The 27,101-nt window shown below is 43.9% G+C and overlaps 1 protein-coding gene across 3 annotated transcripts in view; it reads right to left on the minus strand.

The window, feature by feature from the left end:
* The window catches only part of LOC144113949 (uncharacterized), a 49,983-nt gene that overhangs the window by 17,553 nt on the left and 5,329 nt on the right, over positions 1-27,101 (minus strand). For all 3 annotated transcript variants that reach the window (XM_077647365.1, XM_077647363.1, XM_077647364.1), the window contains one exon: positions 5,374-5,745. In XM_077647365.1, coding sequence (XP_077503491.1) covers positions 5,374-5,745 — 372 coding nt within the window. The remainder of the gene's footprint in view (positions 1-5,373; positions 5,746-27,101) is intronic.

Below are 27,101 nucleotides of genomic sequence, written 5' to 3' on the forward strand. Positions count from 1 at the left end.
AGCATGGGCAATTAATGTCAAGTAGCAACTTGTCACAGAATGCCACCAAAGCCAACTAATATGCAAACCCAAAACCCTTGCCACTATAAAAAAAAGGCATACATAAGAAAAAAGGCTTGTTGTGTCAACTCTCCACTATGAGCACAAGCTGAGGTATAGCAGTACAAAACAGGAAACATACCAGCATAGGTGCCAAAAAATTTTCTTCAAGCATGTTAGATTCAGTCTAGCATCCATTACCTATATTTGATGAGTTCGTTTCAAAACAAGCGATGTCCATGTTAGCAAAAATGGAGAAAAAAGCAAGAGTTTTATGCATACCTATTGGTTAAAGATTCTCGAGATACGTTATCTATAAATGTAAAACAAGCTACCACAATATTAAAAACCAAAATTATGAGTATAGTTTTAGAGCAAGTGATTTACATTTTATGATCGGATTTGGCTCTTGTAAATATGAAACAGCAAAGTTGGAGGAATTCCTTCGAAATATTTTTTTTCAGGTGCCCTCCGTCCTACAAAAGAAAGAACAACATGAGCACAAACTTTTTCCTTGAACATTATGCACGAAACCAATAAAACAATATGGGCGGGAAGCATATTTAAAGGTACACTAAGAAAAAATCCACGCAATCTTTAATCGCAGTAAAAGTCTATTCTATGGCTCTTTTTGGGTATGCTGACATTTTCAATCACCAAAAGTGCATTTATTGCTGTGAAAATTGCATTTAAAAATTTTTTCACCATTTTATTAAAACTCGTGTTGTCAACACTAGAGCTCTGCACAGGTTGCATTCTGAGGCCCGAGCCAGGTCCAGGCCCACAGCTTCTAGCCTGGACCCGACCCAGGCACACTACATAATCACTCACTGAGCCTGGGCCTGGCCCGCCAAGCTAGATGTGAGGCCCGAGCCCATTCCTGCAGCAGCTCAAGCAGTAAATTACAGTGTGCAATCAGTCTCCTGCTACAGATGAAGTGGCCAGCAAAGGTGCTCATATTGCAATAAAATTTGGTAAATGCAAAAAGAAGACAAGATAAGGCAGATCACGTGCTCAACATTTTGAACAGTGATCTTGTCTATGAATAGCCTCCAAGTTCCGAGAGCCGATTAAAAAGGGTTGCATACACGCGCAATAAACTCTCTATCACCTCTGAATTTTTTGTCAATAATTTTTATTGTCAGCGATGTCTAAATATAAAAACGTCTTTCAAGGCACAGCAAATAAATTTATCTTCTTAATGAGCACGCTTTCGCTGGTTTAACTGACGACCCCAGTGGTCGCATTTCTATAGAATGAAATGAATAAAGCCTTTTTATGCCAAGGAGGGATGGCTCTGAGATGAAAATAAACACACCTGTTTATTGCGTAAATCGTGTTTAAAGACCCGAAGTGTCCTAAACGAATATGCTCTTCCGCAATGGCGTTCCTCGTAACACAGAGATGTGTTTTGGGAGGCAAAGGTAGACAATCAGATAATATCTTGGAACATACCCCTATCCACTCGTGGAGCAAATGAATGAAGGCCCTTCTCTAGGGGTTCTTATGAGAATTCAAATGTCTAGTCATGCGGTAACAAAAAACCGAGCAGATTTGGAGCGCCTTGCTTTCTGGTAGATCCGACGGCATGTGCTCACTGATAGCTGAAGCAGCGAAAGCTAGCGGTGCTGCGCATTTTATTAGGCAAACGCATTTGTGTAAATGACCCATGTGTCAGGCGTTACAACGCTCCACTAAGAATGCTGCTGTAGTGCAGCCTGTTGCTGGATTTTATGCCATTCTCTTGTACTGTTCAATGCGGCCAGGCGTGTCCGTCCGAAGTTACTTAGACATAGCACTGTGAGTGACGCTGAATAAACTCAGTCGACAAATGAGCTGCCTCTAATTCCGCGTCAACAGAAAAGCACTACTAGCTGTTGATAATAAATCAGTGAAAAGATATTAGTGCCAGAATTCCTTTATGTCCAAGACAATCCAGGCAACAATAAAAAAAAACTATTGTTTTTCATTTTTCTCGCTTGAAGAAAACAGAACTAGCAGACACCAAAAATTAGTAAATAAGCATTTAGCTGTTTTTTTTTCCTCAGCCAGCACCATGGCTCTGCTTCATCCGTGTCGTTGCTAGAACACCACACGTGTGCTTCACCTTGCTATAATGAATCAAAAGTGCTACACAGCCGCTTTATGCTCAGGCCCAAGCCTGGCCTGGGCCTGCAATTTCAAGCCTGGTCACAGCCCAGGCTCGGCGAAAGGGCACATTTTCCGGCACGGCCCATGGGCCAGGCTGGACCTGGGCTTCTGGCCCAGCCAGAGCCCATGCCATGCTCTAGTCTACACAGAGAAAAAGACTGTGATTGCTGTTTTAAGTGAATGGCGGTGTAGTCTATACTCTGTTTCATACACAGCAGGCAACACTGTGGAGCCTGCGGGAGTAGTGCGTTCGCGAATCCATATTACTCCGCCATGAATCATTTGTTCTCAAAACTTCAGCGAGTGTTTGAATGAAAACAAAGAGCGGTATAAAACGAAGTGGTAGTATTGAAAATCACAGTGGAAGCTCTAAGACTCTCAGTGTTTGGGCCCTCTGGCTATAATTTTCACCGAGTATTAACTACATTTTGGACGCGGATTGAGTACGAGCGATTCACCCTACAAACCGCGCATCATACTGCTGCATGTAATTCTTGCTTCTCGAAGTCTTGATGTGTCGCAGGGCAAAATTGTGGCAAGAGGTAAAACAAAGTTGAGGGGGTGCCAGCCATGCCACTTAAGGTTTGTAGCACTGAATTGTGCTTGTGTTCACTTCGGTTGTATGTCGAACTACTTTTTTGGCGTGAATTTAGCCTGCGCGAACAGGCGCACTAGTTTTGGCAGTGTTGATTGCTATGTGCGCAAAGAAGTATAGCCTCTGAGATTTGCTCAATAAGAACTGCGTCAATACATGCAGTTCACTTGCAAATTTGGCTGGTGATGGCGACACCTGCATTTTGTAGCTGATAAAAGTAGGGCAGTGCAAATAGTACTTTTTAGAAACCGAATCGAATACGAACAGTCTTGCTTCGGCACTGAATTGAATACAAATAGTTCAGCTATAAACCGAATCGAATGTGAATCAAATAGTTGTATGATCATTCCAAACTTGTGCACATAATTGTAATTATTCGCTACAATGAAGTGCTAGCGGAAGCGCTGTAACTAATGGAGCTAAATTTGTAGCTGTTGAATGAAACAACACTGATGATGCCGGTGATGAAATTAGTGCCACGTCCCAGTTGGCGAGAGAGATGAGAGTTGTGAGCCATGCCCCCCGATATTAGGCATGAAGGCTGGCCAAGGGCTGAGCCCTATTGCATTGCCCAATAATAAAGGCCATATGATTGAGCATCATGAAAGCCGCCACATGAATGGACCACGTCACAGCACTGCACATGCAGACCAATCGTGGCAGTATACTGTGCGACATCGGAGTGGGCCCCGTTTTTGAAACAGCCACTGAAGAAAATTACGGTGGGTCCGATTCAAACTTTGCATCTATTATTCAAAAACTATTCAAACCCTTAAGATAGTATTCGATTAGTTTAGAATATTTCTGAATAAGCACTACTTGATTCCTTCAGCAAATCAAATGGGAGGATATTCAATTTTATATTTGAAAATTTCAATTATTCACACACCCCAAGATAAAAGCTTTGTGTTCAATGAAACTAGCGTTTTTGTTATTAAAACACGGTAATCTATAGACACAGTCCAACTTCAATTTGTTCTCAGTGTACCTTTAACTTCTGCTGCTTACGATGCACCTTGTTGACTTCACACAACCTGAGCTAGATTTGCACAGTGGACCTCAAATCATTGCAGCATGTGCAGCAGAAGCCACTAAGCATGCCAGTCTCGTTATTCTGTTCATGACACTTAAAAAATACTGTAGTAAACCATGCTGTTTCCATGTTACCTCAAAATTCTTTGTTGAGAAGGGTTCAGGCTGGGGCCTATTATTTTACTTTTTTTCAGGCAGCCCCAAACTACAGTATATTGAAGAGGACATCCAGGGCTTGCAGCTTCAGTGGGTTTATTTCCTCTGTGCACTTCCTGCATGGCTCTGGCACACCTACAAGTATTTACCCTCCTTGAAAACAGGCACGCCAATTTTAAGCATGCACTTGGTTTTATTTGGTTTGCACCTTTCCTGCAATTTTCAGGCATGCCTACTAGTCTTTACCCTCCTTGAAAACAGGCACGCCCATCTTAAGCATGCACTTCGGCAGCACCATGAATCTTTTAGTCAAGGAGTTTTCTATCTTTTTAGCTTAAGGAAACCCTACCAGCTCTCTAAAGATGCTTGGGAACCCCGTATGTCTTGGCTTCTGTACCTTCCTGCCTAAAATTCAGGCAAAAAAATTATTGGCTAAACTACGTCTTAGTTTACAGATTCGGCTAGAGCCATCATTGGTTGCAAACCTCACATGGAGATGGCAGCTGCTTAGCATTGATGCTTCCTGCACTCTTGTGCAATAATTCGTAATATCTGTGTTCGTTATAACGACTTGTTCCTGTGTTTGCACAGCCTGTCTCATGCTGTCTTGGTATATGCTTTGGAAAGGGATGTAAGGCACAAGATGAAAGGCACGGCAGCAGCAAGGGTACATATGAACACAAAAAAACAAAGAAAGAAAAAGATCAACTAGTGCAGTGCCATGTCCATTTGGTCTTGGAATATACATACACATGACTATCTCTTGTCCTCATCCAAGTAGTTTCTGATAAAAGAAATGCATTACATGATGTGCCCAATTACTCAAGTCAGCTGTATTTGCATTTTCAGCAAACGACCCATCACGGTGTCTCAGTGTTTTTGGCATTTTTGGCTGCCAAGACCAAGGTCATGACATCGAATGTGGGCTCCCGACAGCTACACTTTGAGGGTCTCAAAATGAAAAACGTCTGTGCACTGTGTCAGTGCATGTTAAAGAACTGCATGTGGTCAAACGTAATCTACAAGCTTAACCTACCACCCTACAGCATCCCTAGTACTGCACATGAAACTTCAAGACATTAAACCCAACAAACCACAAACTAAAGCTGAAAACTTGCTTGTTAAGCTTGGTCACAGTCATCACGTGAGAACAATTGATGCTGTCCTCTGGTAGGTAATTATGTGGCTATTATCAAGTTTTCATTCACTGCCTTAAGGAAGTATTTACTTTCTGTCTAGAAGTAGAGGGCAGTTTTTTTGTGAATTCTTTTGGCTTCCAATAGATTCCTTTAAATCCCATTACCTAACTTTGATTTCAGTTGTGCTACACACATAATAATAGCTAGAAAGAATTTCATTCTGTATAAATTTTTTAAAAAAAGCCGCCCTAAGCAGCTCACCTGTATGCAGGCGTAGGGGCAGTGGGGACACTTGTAGGGCTTGGTGCCCGAATGGCGCATCTTGTGCCTGCGCAGAGAGTTGTGGTCCCCTGTGCGGTACTCGCACAGGTTGCAAGCAAACGGCTTCTCTCCCGTGTGCTGGCGCAGATGCATTTTGAGGGAGCTCTGTGATGATGCGCGGTGGCCACAGTAGGAGCAGAGGAAGGGTCGCAGTTTGCGGTGAACTGAGTCACGGTGCAGCTGAAGAAGGCGTCGAACACGAAAGCACCTGCCACACTCGGAGCACGCCTCTGCTGGCAAAGAGCTGGTGCCCCCATTGCCCTGAGCTGCTGCCACAGTTGACCACTGTCCTGAAGCCTGCCTGTGGATTGTCTGCAATGACAGCGGTGTGAACTCTGCGATGAGAACTCTACCCACAAAATAAAGTGTGCACTTTGCCCAAACATACTTCTTACTCCTTAGTGCTGATACTATGGACAATGCATTTACAATGTTTAACGTAAACAGAAGTTTGGCAATATCACATAAGATCCTCCAATAGGTGGCTGGTTAGCTAATACTTCAAAACGTCATTGCTTGATGACTGGAAAGGACTCTGCAGTTACTTTTTCCCAGAAAATATATTCAAAGCACAAAAAATTCTTGATCAAGAAAAAGTAGACTCCCACAGTTATGCGCCCTGCCATTTTTGCAAACTTTGGTTATGAATAACTAGAAAAAATTGCTGGCGGTTTAGCATTGCTAAGCACGAAATATTGCTCAAAAGCACAGTTTTTCGCAGGTGGACACCATCGCCAAGTACCTGAAAGTGCGATTGACGTTTAGACTGACCCAGAGAAGAAGTTATGCATGTCTTCAACTCTTTCATCGTCAATGCCAATTCAACTAATGTACGCCAGCAGCCTAAGCTACAGTGCCGCGTTTCTGCAGCAATGTTGTCAACGCCAATGCGTATTGCTCTAGTGCCGTGTTTCTACCGCAACGTTGTCCATGCTAACGCATGCAGTGCACATCTCTCTGTCACCACTGCCACATAGCTCAAAGCGTGAATATTAATTTCATAGTAGTATTAGTGCACGAAGAAGATGATGTGCAATGCACAATGCGAGAGTGTGTTGCAGTTTAACATGACGCGTGTTTGGCGGCAAAAGCCTAGTGCTCTCACGCAGCCGTGGATATTTATTTGATTTCTTTTTATTTATTACTTTCACTTGGCACAAACCCACTAACACCACAAGCATACAAACATCCCAAGATCTTGCTCAGGGTTGACTCATCGAAATAGTGCTTTTGCACTAATATATTATAAGAAGGAGACTGAAAATTTGTAGCGCACATCTACAGCTGCTTTAGAGATATTCTGCCCAGTTATTTTTGCCGACTTCCAAATTATATTCTTTTTTCTGAACTTATGCTAGCTTGGCGCACAGATGGTTTTTTTTTCTTTTTGCCAACTCTGGAGGTTTTACATAAATGATGAAATAAGTTATAACCACAAATATTTTAAAGCTGCATTATACACAAATGTACCTATGAACCAAAATAAAGTTGAGTTGAGTTTAATGGCGCATAAGCGACTAAGGCTATCACGCGCCAAGCTAAAGATATAAGAAATTGTTTTCTGTAGATTTTTACAAAGGTATAAAAAAATACGGCGGTGTAGAATGCCTAAAAGTTTATACCCTTCTGCCCAGTATTGAGAGCAAAACAAGATTCACAAATGGCCAATATTAAAGGTTTCAAAGGAGGCTGGGTACCCTCATCAGCCGTCCTTGGTTGGGCAAGGACTGGAGGCCCCCAACTAATCAAAATAAAAACCTCAGCCCTTTTCTCAGGAATGAGAAAGTGGCTGAGGTGCATCAGGCAAAGTACTGGGTCATGTTTTACGTATTTTTAAGAACACCAGATTCTGTTAAAAATCTAAAAACGCAGGACATGTCCACAATTGCATTTTCACCTAAGAGCAGTGATGGATGAAAAGGGATGCATTGGTTATAAAACGGAGAGAAGCGCTTTTTCCGTAGCTTTTCCAGTTTCGAACATGAAATTAAAATGTGACTGACTGTAAGTTCATCTCCACATGCACAAACTGGTTTGTCTTCTTTTGTTAGCAGAAAGTTGTGAGCAATGTGTGTGTGGCCTATACTGAGGCGGCAGATAATGATTTCGTTGAAACGTTTCTGATGCACACATGACTTCCATTCACCGAGCACTGGTCTTATTAAGTGTAGCTTGTTATTTACTTCGCTGTCCCAAGTGGACTGCCAAATTGTCCTTGCCTTACATTGTAGTAATTTAATGCAATCTTTATAGGGCACATTTGCATTTTTTATTTGCTTGCCACAAGCTTGAGCAGCACACAAATCTGCTCTCTCATTGCCCTTTATGCCGACGTGACTTGGTACCTAGCAGAGTCTTATGTTTTGTCCTCGAGCTATAGCTGTTTTAATGTGTATGAGGTCACTAAGCAGCGGGGTTATTGCATTTCTAGAATGAACGGCTGTGAGCACAATTAGCGAGTCTGTGTAAATAATACTATTGGGGAGGTTCTCATTTACTATTTTTTCTATGGCTACACAGATAGCGTAACATTCCGCAGTGAAGATGGAAGCACACTGTGGAAGTCTTATTATTTTATTCTAATTCCCGTGTACCACTGCACTTCCAACGTAAACGTCTGTTTTTGAACCGTCTGTATAAAAGGCTGCGTAATTACTGTACTTTTCTTCAAGTGTAAGGAATTCTTGTATTATATGTTCTTGCGGAATTTGTTCTTTACGGAAGTCTGTAAGAGTGAGATCACAGATTTCCGGAAAGTTGTACCATGGCGGAAGTGGACCTCGCCTTCGAGAAATGCTTGGCAATATGTCTAGTACGCCAAAATTCTAGCGCGTCTTCGAATTGTAAGAGCAGTGGACGAGTAGCTTGCGGTTTATTGTTAAAGAGTACTCTAGATGGGCACTCTGTAGCGATGGGGTAACAAATATGCTTGAGCAGTGAACGGATTTTTAGAATGTACGAGCATGTGAGCATGGCTCTTCTGTCTATAAGTGACAACTCGTTGGTTTCAACATAAAGACTGTTTATAGGTGACGTCCTGTAAGCACCAGTTGAAAGGCCTAATCCTAAATTGTGCACTGGGTCGAGTCGATTCAAATACGATGGCCTTGCTGAACCATATACTATACTGCCATAGTCTAAGCAGGATCATACCACAGAGCGGTAAATTGCCCTGTCAGACTTGCCCTGTCAGAACCCCAGTGTTTATGTGAAAGGAGTTTGAGTATACTCAGTGATCGGGAAGTTTTCTTTTTTAATGCATTATATGAGGCAGGAAAGTGAGTTTTTTATCAAATGTTATACCTAAAAATTTGTGCTCATTTTTTACGGACAACTCGGTTTCGTTCAGATGTAGGGTCGGAACTGCCTGTAATCCTCGTTTCAGTGAGAAAATAATGGCTACTGTTTTCTGCACAGAAAACCGGAAGCCATTTCTGTCTGCCCATGATGCCAGTTTGTTAATTGATAATTATGTTTGTCTTTCACATGTTGGCATGTTGGAGGATGTGCAAGCTATCTGGAGGTCATCTACATAAAGTGAATACATAACAGACCTCGGTATTATTTCGCTAAGAGAATTATTTTTACAATAAAGAGAGTTGTGCTTACAATACACCTTTGAGGTACTCCATTTTCTTGAACGAAATTTCTCGAAAGGGTTCAGCCTAGGTGGACATTAAATGAACGGTTAGACAAAAAGTCTTTAAGGGAGTTCAGCATTCTGCCCCAGATGCCCAGCTCAGCTAAGTCCTGAAGAATCCTGAACCACCATGTTGTATCATAAGCTTTTTCTAAATCACATAAGACTGCAAGACAGTACTGTTTGTGGATAAAAGCTTCTCTGACAGTATTTTCTAGACGGACTAGGTGATCTGTTGTGGAGCATCCCTTTTTAAAACCGCATTGATGGATATCTAGACGTTCGCAGGATTGAAGGACAAAAGTTAATCTTATATTCAGGACACTTTCAAAGGATTTGGCGAAGCAACTGGTAAGGGCTATGGGTCTATAACTGCTAGGAGATGTTGGAGGTTTATTAGGTTCAAGAGACGGTACAATAATAGCTTTTTTCCAGGCTTCAGGTATTTTCCCCGAAACCCATACTTTGTTAAAGAATGTTAAAAGTGCTTCTACGGCAGGCTCAGAAAGATGGGCGAGCATTTCACAGTGTATTTGGTCGGCTCCTGGAGCAGTCTTTTTTCCCGTAGACAGTACTGTGTTTATTTCTTGGAGAGTAATTAAATTGTTGTATTCTTCTTTTTCACCTCCACTTATTGGAAGTCTTCGTTTTTTGGTTACATTTTTGTGTTTTATAAATGACTGCGTATATTGCGATGAACTGGAAACTGAAGCGAAGTGTTCACCCAAAATGTCTGCCTGTTCCCTTATGCTTGTTTCTGTGCTAAGTGTTGTCAGAAGAGGAACTGCGAACGGTGAGAAGTTGTTGTTTAATTTTCGAGCCTGCTCCCACATTTTTTTAGATGTGATTTGACAGTTTATAGATGAAACATAACTCTGCCATGAAGCTTTCTCGGCAATGCGACGGATGCACCGAGCTTAAGCTCTTGCCTTTTTAAAATTTACGAGATTTTCATGCGTCGGATACCTGCGAAATTTACCCCAAGCTCTATTTTGTTGTTTTTTTGCTTCCTTGCAGTCTTTTGTCCCCCACAATTTGTGGTTTTGTCGCACTACTCCAGAAAACTGCGGAATAGCTAATTCTGCAGCCGTTACAATACAATTGGTGAACTTTTCGTTTATCTGATTGATGGTCAGGTTTTCTAAATCTATATTTTGTAAAGTGGCTTTTGCTCTAAAAAGTTCCCAGTCTGCTAGATGCAGCTTCCAGCGTCGCGGTTTTGTGGGGATTATTTCCGGTAGAGATATTAAGCTGATTTGTATAGGGAGGTGATCGCTACCGTTAAATGACATCCCATTTAAAATCGTTAAAAACAGAAGGTGAAGTAAATGACAAATCTAAACAGGTCATTTTCCCCGAGGTAGGGGAGCAGCATGTGGCCTTTTCCACATTTAAAAGACATACATTACTTCGACTATTTGTCCCCTAGAGTCACAGCGCTCGCTTCCCCAAATAGGGGAGTGAGCGTTAAAATACCCAACTAATAAATATGGTTGTGAAAGCTCTTGAATGAGTTCTTGTAGGTCATGAACCGTTAATGTAAAATGTGGAGGAATATATACAGAACAGATAGTAATTGTTTTATAGCTGATGATGCTGACCGCAACGACTTCAAGTTTTGTTTTGATTTTGATTTCTCAAGCAGGGACACCGCTTCGAACGACAATCGCGACACCTCCTGAGAGTCTATTAGCCTGCTCGCGATCGCGTCTGAAAGTTTTGTAATGTATCAGGATATTCATATGTTGTAGACCTAGATTGGTTTCCTGAAGACATAAGGCTACGGGCAACACTGACCCTAAAATATCTGTTATGTCACTGTAATTCTTCAACAGGCCTCTACAGTTCCACTGAACTAAAAAAGCCATGTTTATCTTTTGGGGTGGAACGATCTGAGGTTTACTTATGTTCTGGACCCGTTATGAGAGCCTGTCTTTTTTTCACTCGAGAGAGCTGCTCTGCCGATGTAAAAGAGGCGGAGTGGGAGCTGTATCCATCACCTCAACAGAGGTGCCGGAGGGCTTGTGTTAGTTTCAAGCCTCCCCCGACGGGGGGAAGTCGTGCGGGATGCCGACCCATGGACCAGCGCTCCCTGCTTTGAGTGTGACAGAGCAGCCTTCGCTGTCCCTGCCTGTGGCGTGGAGGGCCCTGCCATCGGTTCGGTGGAAGTGGCCTCGGCAGGTGCCGGAGTGCTCTGTGGTGCTACGCCCCTGCGCACCACATCAGCGAAGTTTGGTTTTGCTGTGAAAGAGAATGTGTTGGTAAGCGCAAAACGCCTCCTTGCTTCTTTAAATGAAATGTTTTCTTTGGTCTTTATGGTGATGATTTCTTTTTCCTTTTTCCAGGACGGACACGCCCTGGAGTACGCAGCGTGGTCTCCTTCGCAGTTTGCGCAGCGCAGTGCTGCGTCACATTCCTCAGAATGGTGGTCCTTCGAGGCACACTTCGCGGCTGCGGCAAGTCTGTGAGCCGTGCCAAACTTTTGACAGTTGAAACATCGGCGGGGATTGGGTATATAATGTCTGACATTGACTTTCATGTATCCAACTTCGATCGTTTCGGACAAAGTGCTGGTGTTAAATGTGATGACCATGTGTTTGGTGTCTATTTCTTTATTATCCTTGCGGATTTTGATTCGGTGAACGTCAATTACATTCTGGTCGGTGAGCCCTTGAAGCATTTCGGCTTCTGTTAAATGAATGAAGTCACTTTCTGAGATAACGCCTCGGACTGTGTTAAGGGATCGGTGGGGAGTCATGGAGACAGTGATGTCCCCTATGAAAGCAATGCTTGAGAGTTTCGAGCACTGGATGCTCTCGCGCAATTCAAGGAGCAGGTCGCCGCTGGCCATTTTCGATACCTTGTAACCAGTGCGCAAGGCATCTGTTAAGCATTTGGACACAAGAAATGGTGACATTATTCGGGCTTGCTTTTGTTCGCATTCACTGTGGATAACATGAAACTTTGAAAATGTTTGTTTCTTTTTAAAGAAAAAATCTTCTGCTTCGTTCTGCCCTCTTTTTAGAGAGCGATCAGGTTTGGAAAGGGGGGAGCCATAAAAAATTTAGTTTTTCGGTCATGGTGCCAGCCAACCACCATAGAGCCCAACTAGGGGACGGGACAGGAGCTTGCTAGCAAGCCCTGCCCACGCCAGCTGTACACCCTAACTATAACCAAATATGACACAACGCAGGGCAGTTGGCCACACAAGGTTAACCCTCACCGCCTATGAAAAGTGAAAAAACCGAGAAGAGGGGAGAAGACAGGAAAGTTGTAAGACAGATGATAGGTAAGTGAAAGACGGAGGGGAGGACAGGAAAAGGCGACTGCCGATTTCCCCTGGTTGGGTCAGGCGGTCAGGCCGGAGGTGCCGTCTACAGGAAGCTGGGGCCAAAGTGGTGTGTTGCCTCCGCCGAAGGGCTTTAAAGGTCCAAACGCTCGGCATCGGCTCAACTACCAGTATCCCCTTTTCCCCGGACACGGCGATGCCATGCACGGCTAAGCACGGGTGCTCGGGTCCGTGGTGATGCACTGTTCACCATCATCCCCTTGCGGGGATGTCCCTGCGGATGCTCGGGAACCCGTGGTGTCGCCACTCACCAACGCCTGCAAGCTGCAGACGCACCCCTGCGGGGACTACAAACCAAAATAAAACTCACCGACATATCTATTACAGATATGTAAATATTACTGCACAAAATTTAAGAAATCACAGAACATGAGAATTTTCGATGTCGATTAAAAGAAAAACTTAACATTAATATTCTTTGCAGACCGTATTTATGTGATGTCACTTATGCGGCATGCCCATGCAGGAAACCATGGCGCACAAGAATATAGCAGTCGCATCGCATTGCAGCCCCACGAGCAAGGTAATTCAGCTGTCTTGAAAATCTGACAACCATCCCTGTCCCAAGGCATGGCAATGAGGCCAAATTTTGACAGCGCTCTCAAGTTCATGTCTTCTGCAGAACATGGTAGCATATGGGATTAAATTTGAGCCCCTTCACACACCTATTAAGGAGGTGGAGAGCACTGCCTGCTTTATCCTGCCTTTGCGCAGTGTCTTTTGCGCCGTGAGCAGCCATGTTTGAGCTTTTAGTTTCGAACCTCACAACAGTATAAGGGTAGTGGGATACAGCATGGTCACGCAGGAGCCTCCTGCCACCTGCCAAATCTGAGAGTGAATAGGGTCAAAATTCTCTCCAGATACTGTACGCGATATGAATACTCATATAAGCATTAAAAACAATTTGCATAATACTGTGGGTGTAGCAGTTACAACACATCTAAACAAGCTCTTTTTTAGTACACTGCTGTTTTTGTCAACTCTGGTTATGAATAACATGAAATATCTTGCAAGCACATGCCTAGAAATCTTAAGAGGAGATTTTTAATTACCATATAGTGCATCCACAATTTTTGTGGGTTTCTTCACTTTATGCTTTTTCTTGGATCACAGAAAGTTTTTACTCCTGATGTTGAAGGTCTTTGTCTAAGCCAAGAAATAAAGTACATAAAAAACTAGTTTGCACTCCATTAAATGCAAACATATGCAATAATTATATAAAATTCAGACACATCTTTAACTAGCAAGAAAATAATATTGTGTGAATTTCAAGAAAGCACAGAACAACAAAGTGTTTGAATGAAGATTAAAAAAAAATTAAACATTATTTTATATTCTGTCCAGGTATTTTGAATTAAATGAATATGCATAATATAAAATTTTTTTATTGTAGCAGTTTCGTTGATGCAGTAAGAGCATGGTGTGTACTAACAGGAGGAGCAGCTGTGTGCGCAGTAGATACTGTATTTACTCTATTCTAACGTGCACCTTTTCTTCAGAAAAAAAAATTGTCTAAAAAATTGTAGGGGACACTTAAGCTCCGCCTTAAGGGTATGACGCAATGCCCATAGGCAACGCGCATTCGTTACGAGCTGCCGCAATTGCTTAGGAGCAAAGGCCACCCAGGGAGCAGCGGTGAGTGTATTGCAGGATCACTCCAGTGCAGCCGGCATAGCAGACTGGGCACCATAGCCCGAAATTGAAGGCACTGCAGGAGAAATCATTCGAATAATATAGTTTCAACAGCTTTGCATGGTCTAGAGGGTTGAATTCTGCTAGATTTTTTCTCAGAAAGGATATTTAAAATGGGTTCTCCCTTTTTGAAGCAGAACATGCATACATGACATGAAAAAAGTAGTGTTGTCAGGCAGCTGGGATCATAATGAAACGCTCGCCCTCGAAGATAAATGCACCACCGTGTTTCCTAATAATAAATGCTTGTAAGTGTATATTGTAGGCTTACAGTTCTGGCTGTTTTTAGAGAGTGTTCCAGCACAGCCGCATGGCTAGTGCAACTGAGACAGTAACGTGTGGCTGTTGCTGTCATTACACCATTGTGAGGTGTACAACAAATCGTCGGGGGAATTTTGAGTGTGGTACGTCGACAGTGGAGCGCTGCACATGCTAGCCCAGTGTTGCGCGTGTGCACGTGCGAATGGTGTTTGCAAGGCGACGAACACAAAGAGCGTGGCGAGCACGAGGAGCAAGAGCCGACGTGTGAGGAAACCGAGGTGTGAAGGGAGACAGCGTGGCGGAGGCCGTGTCATTCAAGCGTGGAGGTGGCAACCGTCGGACGTTTGGTCCGTGCTGCCGTGGACCTCCCTTGGATTACTGGCGCAAGCCTCCTTAGTTAGCCTGCATTAAGCCTACAGCGTTTTGGGACGCCGTCGACTGGTCCTAGCTACGCTTCTCCTGCTGCTGCCAAGTCCACCGGTGTATTCCTCTGTTCCTCTCCGTTCCCTACTACCACTTGGCTCACTTCTGCCGCTTTCTTCGACCCAATGCCAGCGACACGTCGCAGTTCATCCACCCACGTCCGCCCTGTCTGCACGGCACCCTCGCTTCACCTGGGACGCTCAAGATCTGTCGAACTCTTTCCTTTAACCTGTAGTCTTGTGCGTGTGTTGAAGGTGTGTCTTTCTTTGAGTTTTCATTTATTTTTGGCTCTTTACCTTTAAATTATAAACCCGGCTTTGCTTTGTGTTGTTTGATCCGTCTGTTGTCTTGTTCGAACAATGCACGCGATAGCATTCCCCTTCTGCAGCAGTTGGGGACGTATTTCAAACTCGCAACAATTGGCCCCCGCGCGACAGGACGAAGCCGTGTTTTTTTTTTTTTTCCTTTCATGGGTCCGTAAAAAGAAACAATGGCAACACTAAAGGATTGGGTCGAGTTGGGTGAACGCATGTTGAAAGATGCCGATCTGCGCATGTGGGTGGCTGCCGAACAAGAGAAGGTACGCACTACACGTGAAGCCGAACGTCAGGCTCAACGAAAGCATGAAAAGGCGCAGGCAAAGGCTGAAGAGCATAGATTACCGGAACCCTCAGCAACAGTTGGTAGACACAACTTGATCCCGCCTTTCGACGACCGTAGGGATGACTTGGATGCATACCTCAAACGTTTTAAGCGTATCTCAGAAGGGCACAGCTGACACAAGGAAAAAATAGACTACAGCACTCAGTATGTCTCTGACTAGGGAGGCTCTCTGTGTGTTCGGTCATTTGTCTCCCATAGAATCAATGGATTATGATAAGGCAAAACTAGACCTGCTCCAACATTCTAGGCTCACAGCAGAGTGTTATCATGAAAGGTTTCGTGGAAGTACGCCGCATGATAAAGAAACATGCAAGCAATACACGGCACGCTTACTCAGTCTTTTTGGTCGATGGGTCGAAACGTGAGGTACAGCCACAACGTACAATGATTTAAGTGACTTGGTGGTGGCCGAACAGTTCTTGAGGAACTGCCATTGTCGTCTGGCGATTTTCCTTCGGGAAAGAGAGTGCATGACGCTGAATAAAATGGCTGAGGCAGCAGACAATTTTCTAGAGTCCCAGCGGCAAAGAAACTTGTCTTCGTTCAAAGAGTCATTTGAGGTGGGCATCCCAAGAGAGAAGGATGTTCCATCAAGTAGACAGCCAGGAAGGTGTCTCAATCGTAACCAACCTGGACATAAGGCTATCAACTGTCGCTCTAAGCCGAAACAGCTTTATTGCATTTATTGTCGAAGGGCAGGGCATGATGTAAGTTCGTGCTCAAGGAAGCACGAATACCAGAAGCAACTGTCCTGTTGTGTTCAGCCAGTTAGTGTTGCTCCTGAAATGGCATCCACAAAAGCAGGTAGGCTTGAACCAGCTGAGGATAAAGTGGTGGTCAGACTTGTCTGGAAAAAGCCTGCAGACGCACAACATATGCCTGTCCTAGAGGGTGAGTTCCGAGGTCTACCCGTATGTGTTTTACAGGACACGGGGAGCAATACGGTGGCTGTGCAGAGGGCCCTAGTCCCTGACTCAGCTCTCACCGACTCGAGATCCACGGTGTTCCTTGTTGATGGCAGTAGTCTGGAAGTTCCCGAGGCAGAGGTCTATACCGCTTCCCCTTATTTCACTGGTACGGCCCTGGTGAAATGCATAGAGACATCATTGTACGATGTCATAATTGGAAATATACCAGAGGCCCGTGAGCCATAAATTCCAGATACTTATTGGAAGAAACTGGAGGGCTCTGATAAAATTATGCCCTAGCATAGACAATGACGAGGTGGCCAAGGAAAATGGCGAAGGTGAGGGCCCAAAAGTGGTGTTGGCTGGAAAGGAAGTTTCTGGATAAGGTAGGAAAAATACTGCTTTGAGCGTCGGTCCCATGCGGTTCACCAAGGAAATGCTAGAAAAAGGGCAGAAAGAGGATGGGTCATCGAAGGTGTGTTGGGTGAAAGTAGGGAAGATGTTCCATGGCAAGGATGGCGCTTCTCACTTTTATTCTGTCGAAAAGGATTTGCTGTACCGTCTCTATCATCTTGCCTCCGGCAGAGAGGTCCGACAGATGGTACCTCCGAAATCTTGCAGGTCGCAGGTGTTAAGACTTGCCCACAATAGCCCGTTGGCAGGGCATCAGGGCATTAAGAAGACTACAGAACGAGTTCTGGAAGAATTCTACCGGCCAAGAGTGCAGGAGGAGATTAAGAGGTATGTCAAGTTGTGTGGAACCTGTCAAAGGACGTGCCGGAAAGGCAAAGTAGGGAAAGCTCCGTTGGGACGCATGCCTCTTATCGATACTCCATTTGATCGTGTCGCTGTCAATATTATCGGTCCGCTGTCACCTACATCGGTGAGAGGGAATAGATATATTTTCACTCTCATTGATTTTGCCATGCGGCATTCCGACGCTGCGGCTTTGCCAAAGATAGATTCAGCAACCGTGGCAGAAGGTTTGGTGGAGATGTTTTCACGGATAGGCTTTCCGTGAGATATCCTTTGTGACCAGAGCTCCTGTTTCACTTCCGAAATGATGAGAGCTCAATAATCTCTTGGCGGTGAAACATCTCAGCACGACTCCTTACCATCCAATGTGCAATGGGATGGTGGAGAAAGTTAACAGCACACTCAAGCAGATGCTGCGGAAGCTCAGTAAGAAGCAGTCCAAAATATGGTATCATTATATGGCTGGTCTGCTTCTGTTCGCATACAGAGAGGTGCCGCAGGAGAGTCTGGAGTTTCCTCCATTTCAGTTGATTTTTGGATGACACGTGCGAGGACCGCCCACAAGTCATCAGAGAGCTCTGGACAAGGGAACAGCTGGAAGAAGACACGAAGACGGCATATGGTTACTTTTTCGATCTAAGAGAACGATTCGAGCAGACTCTGAGAGCGGCACATCAAAATTTGGTACATGCTCAACAGTATCAGAAGAGATACTATGATAGGAACAGCAAAAAGCGGAATTTAAGGGTTGCGGATCGAGCCCTCATTCTTTTGCCGAGTAGCCACAATAAACTAATGCAGTGGAAAGGTCCCGTTGTGGTTTCTGGGAAAATGAACGATGTGGATTATTGGATAGACTTTGGCCACACTAAAAAGCTATTCCATATCAATATGCTTAAACGACATGAAAAGCATGCGTCTTAAGAGACCGGGCAAATGTAGTGTGGTAGTGTTTATGGGTTGTTTATTCTTTCTTTTTCCCTCGTTCTCCACTTATGAGTTGTTAAGTGTGTAAATATTCACCTTTATGAAACAGATGTGTGTAAAGTTTGTGTCTGATATTTTGTAAGCTTTTTATCTCCCCTTTAGTCAGAAGTATAATGTTTGGCCCCATGTTCCCTCTATGCACGCCTCCATGTGCCTCCATGTGTCATTGTGTAAAGTGCCTGTGGTGACTTCGGCGGCGTCTAACTCGTTTGCTTCCCACATGAAGATTAGTGTTATGTGTACCGATAGCAGTTTTTTCTATGTGAAAAAACTTTTCCGAAGGGGGGGGCACACGTCAACAGCGGAGTTCTGCACGTGCCAGCCAACGTTGCGCGTGTGCACATGCAAATGGTGTTTGCAAGGCGACGACGATGAAGAGCGTAGCGAGCAGGAGGAGCGGAGAGCTGACGTGCGAGGAAACCGAGGTGTGAAGGGAGACAGCGCAGCGGAGGTCGTGTCATTCAAGCATGGAGGTGGCAGCAATGAAACGGTGGGTCCGTGCTGCCGTGGACCTCCCTTGGATCGTCGACGCAAGCCTCCTTGGATAGCTTGCATTAAGCCCACGGTGTTTTAGGACACCATCAACGGGTCCTATGCTTCTCCTGCTGCTGCCGAGTCCCTGGGGCTGTTGTCGGGTGTCCACCAGTGTACTCCTGTGGTCCTCTCCGTTCTTACTACCACTTGGCTCCCTTCCCCCACAATTCAGCAGTTCATCCACCCGCGGCCGCCCTGTCTGCAAGGCATCCTCGCTTCACCTGGGACACTCAAGATCTGGTGAACTCTTTCCTTCAACCTGTAGTCTTGCACGTGTTAAGTGTGTGTTTTTCTTTGAGTTTTCATTTCTTTTTGGTTCTTTACCTTTAAATTATAAACACGGCTTCGTTTTGTGTTGTTTGATCTGTCTGTTGTCTTGTTTTAACCTGCACGTGATAGTGTTCCCCTTCTGCAGTTGGGAACTCGTTTGAAACTCACGACAAGCGTACAAGAGTGCTTAAATGCAGCGTGCTGCGGCTGTAGTATCGGCACACAAAAAGGTTACGCTGTTCATTGAAGACGTGAAGCTTTGGCCACGAATCATTCACGCGTAAGCTTAAGAAGTTTCTGCAGGTAGAAGATGGTACTAAGATGGTACTCAAAGCAATGGGCGGTTGTTGTGCATAAGGAGGACCAAAAATGAAGGAAGGGAGTAATTATTCATTGACATCTTGCTCAGGTGAAAATATCCTAAGTGATCGAATTGGTATAAGGAGCACAGTCCCAGTTGATACCAGCTGCAATAAACTTTTTAAACAAGTTTGACCACTCAGGATATTTTCACCTGGGAGGAGAGGTATTAAATATCTTTGAAATGAGCTGTGCCAATCCAGTAGTAAAATAAAGATGCTCTTTCAAGCAACGTGAAAGAAACCAATGCGGCACGATGCAAAAATCCTCGACTATTTATACTTTGTTAATTTTCCAGCATGCGCCGAAAGGTTCTCAGTGATTCATGTAAAGCTTCTTTAGGGCACTTTGGGCTGACTAGCAAACTTTCTGTAGAAACAGGCTCCACAGCAGAAAGGCCTTCCCATGTGCATTGTTTTGAGATCAACACAAGAACTATGGCAGGTTCAGCAGACCTGCAAAAGTTTGTGCTCAAAACAATATGGTTCCAAACGATTTTTTTCTTCCAGAAGAGTTTGTATTAATATAGCGAACCAGTAATGAGAGGTCAGATTGTCGCATTTACAACACTGCTGAGTGGTAGTAGGGTAGGTGGGTTTCTTCATTTGCTTTCACATCGCTAACAATGCGCTTGCTCTATATTCTCGGGTGACGTGTGATGAATAAATCTTCATTGTTATTACACTCAAGTTTTTATCCATAGCATTCATACTCCGGCAACCAACAAACATTAGTAAGCGTGATGCAACATTTGCCGCGGAACAAGCGTGATCAACCAAATTCAGCTCTCAAACCAAGCTCATGATGAAATATTGCATGTGCATGCCTGTGCAGTTGACAACGCAACAAACCATGTTTAAAATCGGCTGTCTTAGCAAACTGAGAACGCAGCCCCACCTGCCACCACGACCGAATTGCAGCCATTGCTGCTCGCGTGGCAGCGAGCTTATCCTGCAGCAGGCGCACTCCCCGGCACAGAGGCACCTCCGTAGGTGCTGGAGCTACATTCGTCCATAGCCTATACAGTCGAGCCCACTTATGATGGCCACAGATATAACTAATGCTCGTTTAATACGAACGAGTGCGGTGCTACCGTCAAAATATGCATTAGGGTAATGGTAACTCGTCTCATATACAACGAACAACTCTGGCTGCATTGCTCGGTTATTGACGAGGAGGCCCTGTAAACTCTCCCCTGAAGTTAAAGAGGTTACGCTTCCAGCAAGCATGGAGATCGAAGAGGATCTTTCAGCCTTCGACACCGCCTTGGAAAGAGCACGTCGGCCCAAAAAAGCAATAAAAAGGCAGCATTGCAACAGCAAGTAAGCGTCAACCAAGTTCGTGCTGACAGCCTACAAGGGCAACCATTGCCTGCGTGTTCGCCGGCTGGGCAAAGCATCCCTAGCAGAAGAGGAAGAGCGGTGGGTGCGAGACAGAGGAATTGTGGCAAGTGAAGCTACTGCCCATGTCCACAGATCAACTAGAGCACCAATTTGAGAAGTTTGAATGCCTTGCTGGTCATGCTGGTCACAGGGTATGCGTCGCCCACCCAGTCGGCTCCATGTCTTGTGCTGCTACCACATGCAGGCAGCATCAGACAGCAGACAATGCAGCTGTGTGGCACAAGCGCTGCGCTACTTCCGTCGCTGGTATGGACCTAGGAAAGATAGATGAAGCTCTCGGAAACACGTGATCAGACGCATGCAGATTTGTGGCAATGCGCTGTTGACGCATAGCTGGCCTGATGTTTTCTTGGATGACTACATTCCTGCAGACCACAACATCGCAGAGCCACGTGCTCTGATGAAGCCTTTGAATGCCTACAACGAGTACTCCTCTACCGCTAGGAATCTGGTTAATCTGGCTGACCTGCCACCAGCTGCCATGGTCACCTCAACCACGGATAGTTATATCCTTTCCATAAAGTTCATTATTGACAGCAGGGGTCTTAGTGAGGAGAAGATGACTGCCGTGGAGAAAACCTGGGAGAGCTGCTGAAGGGTTTGCTTTTTACTAATAGATGCGCATAATGCAGTTTTTTAAAAAAACAAATGCTGCTTTTCGAAGATCAAATATTTCTGGCTGTTATACGAAGAGTCCACTTACTACAAACATCGGACATAACGAACGGAATCCTCATGACCGTCAGGTTAGTTATAAGTGGGCTCAATTGTATATGCAGAATTGGTCATTCTAGATTCTAGAGTCCTCATACCACTCCCTGGTGCAGTGGTGCAGCGGTTAAGTGATGCGCCACTAACCTGTGATGGAAGGTGCTGCCACCCCGTAGGGGCTTGTGCTACCCAGGTTGCTATTCCTGTGCGACCAATATATTAATGTAACTGCCACCTGCCCCGGTGGTCAGTTTGTTCCCAATCCGGTGGCCAGGTTGTGATAATGCCACAAGGTCACGTGACCGAGGTGGCCCACCTAGGTTGCTTTTCCGGGGATGTTTCGCTCACGACGATGCCGGATTTTCTGCAGAATGGGAGCCTTAACGCTATCACATTAAAATTGCAGCTTGGTACTTCTTCCTTTCTGTGCATCGATATTATCGATACCGTCTACTGCAGTCTTGGATACCGAGAGGCCTCGCAAGCATCTGAAGTGTCCCCTGAGCAAGGCGTCGACCTGGCCTTGAGCCAATATGGAAACGTCAGTTGCGAAGACGTGACAAGCTCACTACCACGCCAGGTTAAAAAAAAAAATTCAGGGGGGCACCTTGTTGACCTAAAGTGCGGTGAGGCGAAAGCCTTCAGCGCGGTGTTCCTGCTTGTGTCACTGTTGTGTGGTTAAGATGTTGATTAAGTACCCAATTGTTTGTGAATCTTAAGTGCTGGAGACACTGGAGGTCGTTTGGGAGGCATCCGTCTGATTCGACGCCTTTCCACAAACACTCTCCAGCGTCCATATGCATTGGCAGGAAGTAGCGTAGTCGTTAGCATGCTCGGCTGCGGAACGGGAGGATGGTGGTTCGAATCCCAACGTGCACAAAGATTTTTTTTCTTATCGAGTTGAAGAGCGTAACGGACGAATGGACGGACGGATGCGAGCATGAGCCATTAAAGGCTTTCGCCTTAAAAAGAAAGCAACCTTGCGTGCGGGGGTAGGGGTGGGCAGGCTTCTTGTTTGTGGCACTTTCGGAAGGCAGCTGGCTTTCCCATTGTGTCTTTGAATTCGATTTCGCCCTCGCTTTTTCTTTCCGCTGCTGGGTGGGAGGATGAAGGCGGCGGGCGGTGGTGGTGTGGAAAGGTGAATCGAGGTTGGTAGTAGGTGAGCGGGAGGGCAGCCCCCTAGCTAGGGAGCTGTGCAGTTGGAAAGGTAGCTACGCCCCCCCCCCCGCACTCTGGGGGCCCCGCTTCGGCATGCGAGGAATATGGTCACATTAAGCTTGACATTACTTAACAAAGCATTAAAACCTTCCGGATTGCCTTCGAATGTGTTGTCATGCACCCTCAGCAGCAGAAATGTAAATATCGGCATATGTATAGTGCAAACTGAAGCCTCGACTGTTTTTCACGGCAGTGCTTTAAGGAGGAACGCGGCTTTCAGCAAGATTTTTATTACTTGATGTATTTACACAAAAATTTTTTAGCAAATTTTTTTAAAATTTATGACTACCCTTACAAAAATCTCACTGTTATATCTTCAGACAATTGTTTTCTAATATATATATTTTTCCTCTGAATCTTGTGAAAGGCTGTACAACAGTTGAGAAAATGTGGCAGAAGGTTGGTTCAACGTTCACTGCATTCCTACTAGTGTACTACATGTCAAGACATCCTTAGAATTTTTGTTTTGCAATGCACAAATTTTAGTTTTGAATTTTTGCGATGCAGTGTCCGCTGACATATTTAGAGTGAGAAGAAAATTTCATAAAACTAATTTGAAATTGACAAATTTCAAAAAAAAAAGAATGTCTTGATCTGCACTATGGTCCTAGGAGTGCAACAAAACAAACTGGGTCAGAACAGAAAAAAGTCATGAAGAAATCGGCTCTGCAAGGTGAGGATCTACGTAGAAAACTATAACGGAGAACGATTATAGTTCGGGCATCATTTCCACACAATACTCAGCCGCCGTGATTCGCAAAATTTTTTTGAGTACTTGCTGGTTGATTTCAGCTATGAAACTTCAGGACAGCATAAAAAACAAGGCATACAAGCAGATACAACAATTTCTTTGGCCATATTATGGGATTTCAAAGCTGTTCCCACCCTTAAATTGCGCCAATTGTCAAGGTTTCATATACTAAGTTGTTCACTTATGCAACTGCTAACTATACCCCTCTGAAAGAAAAGTGTTCCCGTTTCATACACATGGTAGAAAATGGGATTCTTCACAGCTACAAAGTGTGTTGAGCCTTACAGAATGGCCTCATTAGATGTGCGTTATCTGTCGGCAATATTATGCAACATGATTATAATGCTCAAGAATATCCATATAATGCAGAATACCTGTACAAAATGTACAAAATATTAATCACTTTTTTATCATCATCCAAAATATTTGCTTGATGCTTTCTTGAAGCTTAAGCAATAATATTTTCTTATCCGTAAAATATATAGAAGTGAATTTCATACTGTTTAGTAGATGAGTTTGAAAAGAACTCAGTGCAAACTAGTTATAACTACAGTTAATTTCTTTTCGAAAGCCTTCCAAAGTTAGGAAAATAACTTCTTGTGCACCAAACTTGTGAAATTTTAGGCAAAAGAATAACAATGAGAAATCAGAAACATCCTATAAAAATTTCAGGCTGTTCACAAGATATTTTCCCATTCAGGTTATTTATAGACAAAGTTGACAAACACAGCAATGTGCATTAAAAAAAAACATGCCGCCACCGTCTGGAAGACGAAGTAACGAGAGTTAGCTGTTTGGTAGCGACATCTATCGTCCATGCGATGTATTACCACACGATTGGGCTACTTTTCCATACCTCACGGCACCTCTCCTGTTTCACTAAAATCTCTCCTCCTCCTCCATACCTCACGGCGAACGGGCACCTACCGCCTTGTGAGCTGCTGAGTGCCGACATCACGGCCACCATGTTAAGCCTAGCCATAACTAAATATTAACCTAATTAGGCGATATTGGTGTCTAACATGTTCTACTCATCGAGCCCATTACGAATATGCCATTAGTTAGATCATGGCATCACTGGTTAATTAATTGAAAGCAATTAAACTTCAACCTATCTATAACTAAATATTAACTTCATTAGTTAATATTTGTGTCTAACATGTCCTACTCATCTAGAGGATTCCAAATATCTAATTTGTTTTATGAGTACCTCATTAATTACTGAGTTAAAAGCAATTAAACATAGTCATGTGACTAGTTAACTAGGACGTCACAAAATCACTGACATCACCAATCAATCACCAATTCGATATAGTAATGACGTCACCAATCAATCACCAATTGGGTTGCTATATCGATTTACTATGGGGGCTGCCATCTTGAATTTCTCGGACAGAAAATTTCACGCCGAAGGAAGGTGGTAGCAGACACCAAGAAATTGAGAACCGGATCAATAAGAGCTAACGCTCTTAAAAAGCGTTCCTCAGAGGTGCTCCATCTACCACAGCTGCAATATTATATGTTTTTAATGCTTATGAACATTCATATAGTTTACAATTTGTGGAGAGTATATAAAAAATATTAAAATGGTATTTTTGGTGGTTTTCGGTATTTTCAGTGCATTCTTGAACTTTGCACAATAATATTTCTTTATCCACAAGAAATTTGTCGATGAACTTTATATTAGTTGTTATATAAGTTTTTGTAGAGTGCAGCTAGTAAAACACTGCATTTAAAGCAAGGCCCTGCAATGCAAATCATGCACATTAGCTTCATTAGTTAATATTGGTGTCCAACGTGCTCTACTCATTGCACAAAAATATAGATAGCAAGTTTCGGTTGCATGTTATCTTTTTTGTAATGATGCCTAAGACATTACTATCCATCATCACCACGTGATATTCACCTATGACAGCTGAATAATTTGTAACTCAATTCCTTCTCTCCCTATTTTCAGTCTTGGTTTCAACAGCCGAGCGATGGCTACGGCATCAATGGGAAGTATAGACCACGTGAGGCATGAAGAAAACTTCAAAAAAATCGCTGCTTCTTCACTGATTGTGATTCCCGCTCTTCAGGCAAACTGCCTGTATCGTTGTAGTGGATTCAAACAATGAAGAATGGCTCACGTTACTATACTGACCTTTGAAGTGATAATAGCAATCACCAGGCTGTACCGAAACAGGTGAAAGAAGAAATTCAATGATAAACTATAAAGTGGTCCCAGGCGATATCACGTGGTGATTCATGTACGTACACTCACAACTTAAAGCATAATTACAAAAAAAAAAAAACGCAACCAGAAATTTGGTATCTATACTCCTTTAACGCCCGAAGATCACTAAAATCGTAATATTTAATATTTTAATCTGCTCCAGAAATGCTCCTTTCCAGCTGATTGTTATCATGGATATCGATGGCAACCTGATTGGGTGCTGCCTTTCCAAATGGTTGGGCGTCCAGTTTAAGCTCAATTTCAACATAATCAGGAAACAGATCAAAGATATGATGTCCCTAAGTGTTGTGAGTGTTTCGCATGGGAAAAAAAATGTGGAAAGAGGCAACACAAGAGAATGAAAACTAATAAAAATAACACCAGGGGTGACACTGCGTTTTGCTTCAAACTGTCGTGGAGGCGAGCACTGCTTTTCAAACTGCTGATACCAAGAAGGCAGTGCAATAACAATAAAGAAAGCTCATCAACCCACCGTGGCCTAAAATGTGAAGAGAAAAGCAGGACAAGACACAGGATGGGGGTGGGGGAGGAAGCAGTGGTAGCTTTTCAATCCCACTAATGCCAAAGGGATTACAAAGAAGCATCACGGAGCTACCCCATGCTATGTTAGTCGCTCCTACTTTGTGTGCGACGTGTATGCAGAATGACACCGCCATCAAAATATGCGGCTATGGGCTGCCACGGCAAGGTAGCAACTGCATGCAAGCTTCCACTGCATGTGTACAAGGCACAGTTAGTATTGGTAGTGCCCAATCTCACTACTGAGAGAGTGAAATGGGTGAGTGAAACTGCAATTTTATCTTATCTTATTATTCTGAATTTTCTAAGTGAAATAACATCCGTTTGCATGTTTCGATTTTTAACTAAATCTGCGCTGATGTTTGAAACACATGCTGAATTCTTGTAACCAGAATCGGCAGTGAAAAAAATACTGTGGTGCTTCTTTAAAACTAATTTCTTCCTTTCGCACACATCAAGAACGTTTCCTTGAAAACGTCTTCAAACTGGGCACACGCACCTTACAGAACCTAAATGTGAACTCTGCAGGGGTGTGGTCACCACAAACCACATTTTGTAATAAGGGAGTAATTACTCATTGGCATCCAACCAAGCGCAGCCATATGGCTACAAGGGAAAGCTATACAGCTTCCACAAAAACCTCGTGGTTAAAGAAAAATTCCTCCTGATCTGGGGTTCGCACCCTGCACCACTTCACTGTAGCAGTCGCTCTACCATCAGAGCTAACCGGTACAGCTAGCATATGGTAGGGCGAAAGCAAATTGATCAATATCTCCCCCCCAAGGTGGAGTAGATTTGTAATAAGGGGGTAATTACTCATTGGCATCCGCTCAAGCGCAGCCATAAGGCTACAAAGAAAAGCCACATTTTGTGTTCGTGAACTAAACCCCAGAAACAAAGGAAAAAGGATTTCCCACAATTTTATGAACACATCCCACTGCATCCTAGGTTATTCCTGAAAGAAAAAGCACTCGTTGACATTTCCTC

Source organism: Amblyomma americanum, chromosome 1 (genome assembly GCF_052857255.1).
Source record: "Amblyomma americanum isolate KBUSLIRL-KWMA chromosome 1, ASM5285725v1, whole genome shotgun sequence".
Taxonomy (NCBI): domain Eukaryota; kingdom Metazoa; phylum Arthropoda; class Arachnida; order Ixodida; family Ixodidae; genus Amblyomma; species Amblyomma americanum.